The sequence below is a fragment of the Pseudophryne corroboree genome, chromosome 6 (assembly GCF_028390025.1).
Source record: "Pseudophryne corroboree isolate aPseCor3 chromosome 6, aPseCor3.hap2, whole genome shotgun sequence".
In the NCBI taxonomy this organism is placed as follows: domain Eukaryota; kingdom Metazoa; phylum Chordata; class Amphibia; order Anura; family Myobatrachidae; genus Pseudophryne; species Pseudophryne corroboree.
Window position 1 is genome coordinate 844,185,397 of NC_086449.1, and position 6,402 is coordinate 844,191,798.

Sequence of the window (6,402 nt, forward strand, 5' to 3'; positions counted from 1 at the left end):
TATATACTGCGCCAGGACTCACGAGGAATAGCACCAGCCTCTGTACCAACTATATACTGCGCCAGGACTCACGAGGAATAGCACCAGCATCTGTACCAACTATATACTGCGCCAGGACTCACGAGGAATAGCACCAGCCTCTGTACCAACTATATACTGCCCCAGTACTCACGAGGAATAGCACCAGCCCCTGTACCAACTATATACTGCGCCAGGACTCACGAGGAATAGCACCAGCCTCTGTACCAACTATATACTGCGCCAGGACTCACGAGGAATAGCACCAGCCTCTGTACCAACTATATACTGCACCAGGACTCACGAGGAATAGCATCAGCCTCTGTACCAACTTTATACTGCGCCAGGACTCACGAGGAATAGCACCAGCCTCTGTACCAACTATATACTGCGCCAGGACTCACGAGGAATAGCACCAGCCTCTGTACCAACTATATACTGCTCCAGGACTCACGAGGAATAGCACCAGCATCTGTACCAACTATATACTGCGCCAGGACTCACGAGGAATAGCACCAGCCTCTGTACCAACTATATACTGCGTCAGGACTCACGAGGACTAGCACCAGCCTCTGTACCAACTATATGCTGCGTCAGGACTCACGGGGAATAGCACCAGCCTCTGTACCAACTTTATACTGCGCCAGGACTCACGAGGAATAGCACCAGCCTCTGTACCAACTATATACTGCGCCAGGACTCACGAGGATTAGCACCAGCCCCTGTACCAACTATATACTGTGGCAGGACTCACAAGGAATAGCACCAGCCCCTGTACCAACTATATACTGCGTCAGGACCCACGAGGACTAGCACCAGCCTCTGTACCAACTATATACTGCGTCAGGACTCACGAGGAATAGCACCAGCCTCTGTACCAACTATATAATGCACCAGGACTCACGAGGAATAGCACCAGCCTCTGTACCAACTATATTCTGCGCCAGGACTCACGAGGAATAGCACCAGCCTCTGTACCAACTATATACTGCGCCAGGACTCACGAGGAATATCACCAGTCTCTGTACCAACTATATACTGCACCAGGACTCACGAGGAATAGCACCAACCTCTGTACCAACTATATACTGCGCCAGGACTCACGAGGAATAGCAGCAGCCTCTGTACCAACTATACACTGCGCCAGGACTCACGAGGAATAGCACCAGCCTCTGTACCAACTATACACTGCGCCAGGACTCACGAGGAATAGCACCAGCCTCTGTACCAACTATATACTGCGCCAGGACTCACGAGGAATAGCACCAGCCTCTGTACCAACTATACACTGCGCCAGGACTCACGAGGAATAGCACCAGCCTCTGTACCAGCTTTATACTGCGCCAGGACTCACGAGGAATAGCACCAGCCTCTGTACCAACTATATACTGCGCCAGGACTCACGAGGAATAGCACCAGCCTCTGTACCAACTTTATACTGCGCCAGGACTCACGAGGAATAGCACCAGCCTCTGTACCAACTATATACTGCACCAGGACTCACGAGGAATAGCACCAGCCTCTGTACCAACTATATACTGCGCCAGGACTCACGAGGAATAGCACCAGCCTCTGTACCAACTATATACTGCACCAGGACACACGAGGAATAGCACCAGCCTCTGTACCAGCTATATACTGCGCCAGGACTCACGAGGAATAGCACCAGCCTCTGTACCAGCTATATACTGCGCCAGGACTCACAAGGAATAGCACCAGCCTCTGTACCAACTTTATACTGCGCCAGGACTCACGAGGAATAGCACCAACCTCTGTACCAACTATATACTGCACCAGGACACACGAGGAATAGCACCAGCCTCTGTACCAGCTATATACTGCGCCAGGACTCACAAGGAATAGCACCAGCCTCTGTACCAACTATATACTGCACCAGGACTCACGAGGAATAGCACCAACCTCTGTACCAACTATATACTGCACCAGGACACACGAGGAATAGCACCAGCCTCTGTACCAGCTATATACTGCGCCAGGACTCACAAGGAATAGCACCAGCCTCTGTACCATCTATATACTGCACCAGGACTCACGAGGAATAGCACCAACCTCTGTACCAACTATATACTGCGCCAGGACTCACGAGGAATAGCAGCAGCCTCTGTACCAACTATACACTGCGCCAGGACTCACGGGGAATAGCACCAGCCTCTGTACCAACTATATACTGCGCCAGGACTCACGAGGAATAGCACCAGCCTCTGTACCAACTATACACTGCGCCAGGACTCACGAGGAATAGCACCAGCCTCTGTACCAACTATATACTGCGCCAGGACTCACGAGGAATAGCACCAGCCTCTGTACCAACTATACACTGCGCCAGGACTCACGAGGAATAGCACCAGCCTCTGTACCAACTATATACTGCACCAGGACTCACGAGGAATAGCACCAGCCTCTGTACCAACTATATACTGCACCAGGACTCACGAGGAATAGTACCAGCCTCTGTACCAACTATATACCCTCACCAGGACTCACGAGGAATAGCACCAGCCTCTGTACCAACTATATACTGCACCAGGACTCACGAGGAATAGCAGCAGCCTCTGTACCAACTATACACTGCGCCAGGACTCACGAGGAATAGCACCAGCCTCTGTACCAACTATATACTGCGCCAGGACTCACGAGAAATAGCACCAGCCTCTGTACCAACTATATACTGCGCCAGGACTCACGAGGAATAGCACCAGCCTCTGTTCCAACTATATACTGCGCCAGGATTTACGAGGAATAGCACCAGCCTCTGTACCAACTATATACTGCACCAGGACTCACGAGGAATAGCACCAGCCTCTGTACCAACTATATACTGCGCCAGGACTCACGAGGAATAGAACCAACCTCTGTACCAACTATATACTGCGCCAGGACTCACGAGGAATAGCAGCAGCCTCTGTACCAGCTTTATACTGCGCCAGGACTCACGAGGAATAGCACCAGCCTCTGTACCAACTATATACTGCGCCAGGACTCACGAGGAATAGCACCAGCCTCTGTACCAACTTTATACTGCGCCAGGACTCACGAGGAATAGCACCAGCCTCTGTACCAACTTTATACTGCGCCAGGACTCACGAGGAATAGCACCAGCCTCTGTACCAACTATATACTGCGCCAGGACTCACGAGGAATAGCACCAACCTCTGTACCAACTATATACTGCGCCAGGACTCACGAGGAATAGCAGCAGCCTCTGTACCAACTATATACTGCGCCAGGACTCACGAGGAATAGCAGCAGCCTCTGTACCAACTATATACTGCGCCAGGACTCACGAGGAATAGCAGCAGCCTCTGTACCAACTATATACTGCGCCAGGACTCACGAGGAATATCACCAGCCTCTGTACCAACTATATACTGCGCCAGGACTCACGAGGAATAGCACCAGCCTCTGTACTAACTATATACTGCGCCAGGACTCACGAGGAATAGCACCAACCACTGTACCAGCTATATACTGCGCCAGGACTCACGAGGAATAGCACCAGCCTCTGTACCAGCTATATACTGCGCCAGGACTCACGAGGAATAGCACCAACCTCTGTACCAACTATATACTGCGCCAGGACTCACGAGGAATATCACCAACCTCTGTAACAACTATATACTGCACCAGGACTCACGAGGAATAGCACCAGCCTCTGTACCAACTATATACTGCACCAGGACTCACGAGGAATAGCACCAGCCTCTGTACCAACTATATACTGCACCAGGACTCACGAGGAATAGCACCAGCCTCTGTACCAGCTATATACTGCGCCAGGACTCACGAGGAATAGCACTAGCCTCTGTACCAGCTATATACTGCGCCAGGACTCACGAGGAATAGCACCAGCCTCTGTACCAGCTATATACTGCGCCAGGACTCACGAGGAATAGCACTAGCCTCTGTACCAGCTATATACTGCGCCAGGACTCACGAGGAATAGCACTAGCCTCTGTACCAGCTATATACTGCGCCAGGACTCACGAGGAATAGCACCAGCCTCTGTACCAACTATATACTGCACCAGGACACACGAGGAATAGCACCAGCCTCTGTACCAGCTATATACTGCGCCAGGACTCACGAGGAATAGCACCAGCCTCTGTACCAGCTATATACTGCGCCAGGACTCACGAGGAATAGCACCAACCTCTGTAACAACTATATACTGCACCAGGACTCACGAGGAATAGCACCAGCCTCTGTACCAACTATACACTGCACCAGGACTCACGAGGACTGTGTGCGCCTCTCTAGACCAGAACGCTCTCATTAGATAACAGGTTACACAGGACATAGACACCTACATTATGCAGGGAGGAGGAGAAGCTGGGATCCCTGGGACACTTACAGCTCTCTCTCCCCTCCTATCTCTCCTCTGGTCTGGAAGCTTAGTGGCTAGCTCATGAAACCTGATACTGCTGTGTCTCTGCCTGCATGCTGTGCTGCTCACATTCTTGCGGCCTGGTTCTGCTGCTGCACAAGAGGGAGAGCTAGTGATGTTAGTGTACTCTGGTCAGGGGGCCCAGGGTACAGTATCCCCTGCACCCCCCTTTATCTGGGTATGCTTAATCTGCCCCTGAACGGCACTCAATCATCCCTGGTTACATTAATCGGCTGACTTCATGTTGCTCAGAGCATCGTACATGTGTTCCACGCAGCAGCACAGCTCCCGTGCCACTAGAGGAGAAGACACAGCAATCACTCTGCGCGATATAAGCAGTGCCTATGGCTTTGCAGATGAGTGATGTATTTGCATAATCGCTAGTTTGTAGAATAATAAAATCAGCATAGCGTACAACCTTGCATCGGGCCCATTCTGCGGTAACTTGCTGAGGGTCTTAAATCATTTGTTTATTATTGTGGTATAATCTGTGTTTATTGAAGTAGTAGTAAAATATAGTCAGGGGACACCACAAGGTTACAGCCCGGCCTGTAATTATTATTACTGTCAGACGGGGTCGCCCAACAAGATAGTTTGAGAATCTTTGATCTAAGCAATTTGCTGGTGGATAAACCAGGGATGGGGAACCTTCGGCCCTCCAGCTGTTGCTGAACTACACATCCCAGCATGCCTTGCTACAGTTTTGCAATTTGGCCATGCTAAAACTGTTGCAGGGCATGCTGGGATGTGTAGTTCAACAACAGCTGGAGGGCCCAAGGTTCCCCATCCCTGGGATAAACCATTGCAATACTCACTCATTTACAACCCAGCTCTAGACAGAGATGACACTCGCTAATCCCGTGGGTGCCGACTGGATATATATTATATTACATTTAATAAAGGAACCACGTATGAAATGTATTCTCTGCAGTCCTTGATTAAATATGGTGCTTCAAGTGATAAATAATTAGAAAATAACTAAATGGGAAATCCATTTCTTCAACACACTACACAATGTAAATTGTAAACAAGTATAAAATATTGAACAACTTAGACTTACCATCTCTCTGGATATATATGTTGAAACCATCAAAAGCAGTTGGTGGTTTTGGTGGCAACCAGTTGATTAAGACTTTGAATCTGATAGCAGGAGAACGTGCTGGAATGTTTTCCGACAAGAAGCTTATTACGGTTGGATTTTCATAATCGGGAGGAATTTCATTCACAAACCCTTCGCTGTCAGCGGTCGCGGTCTCATTAACCCACCAATATGGCAGAGATGTCGTTTCAGAGCTGCTGTTATTAGAAGATTTGTAGTCGGTCCAATTATAAGATGAGCTAGCTGCTGAACTTTCAAACTGATCGTCAAACATTTCCGCTGACTTCTCTCTTTCCGTCACCACATCAAGTTTCGTGAAAGTCTCTGCAGAAATACCTCCACCTGGTCCCTCCATGTTACTATTGTTCAGGAGTAATATCTGTATGGAAATATTTCTGGGCGGATAAGGTGCTAAAAACAACAATAATAATAATAATAATAATAATAATATCAGAATCTGAGTAAATATGATATTAGGAAACATACAGAGATGTTAGACCAGCAGTCCATTTAAAATGAATGTGGCTAATTGGATACCGTCCTGTGTTTAGTATATTCACAGAAGGAGAACAGGGAGTGCATTCATCAATGGGCCGTACATTATATATGGTAAGGAATGAATACAGGAGAAATGATCACAGTAGATAATGTGTAGTAAATACGTGTTAAAGTGTTTAAAGAAAGAAAAGAATAGTTCTCAATAAAATGGGCACCACGAAGCACATGATAAATGTATCATTATGGCCTGTATTGTCACAATGGTATAGGTCTATATATGGGAATAGGTACTGTATATAATAATATCCAGTGAGATGGAAACCGCGCTATCTGAATTATTGTCGCTGTGATCAGGATGACTGAGGCCATCACCTTGTATAGT

At 48.4% G+C, this 6,402-nt stretch overlaps 1 protein-coding gene across 3 annotated transcripts in view; it reads right to left on the reverse strand.

The window, feature by feature from the left end:
• Nucleotides 1-5,929, reverse strand: part of PTPRO (protein tyrosine phosphatase receptor type O) — a 698,190-nt gene extending 692,261 nt beyond the window's left edge. For all 3 annotated transcript variants that reach the window (XR_010179771.1, XM_063929453.1, XM_063929452.1), the window contains exon 1: nt 5,484-5,929. Coding sequence is in view for 2 of the 3 variants with exons in the window: in XM_063929453.1 (XP_063785523.1) it covers nt 5,484-5,877 (394 nt within the window). In the remaining variant the exon portion in view is untranslated. The remainder of the gene's footprint in view (nt 1-5,483) is intronic.
• Nucleotides 5,930-6,402: the final 473 nt, after the last annotated feature.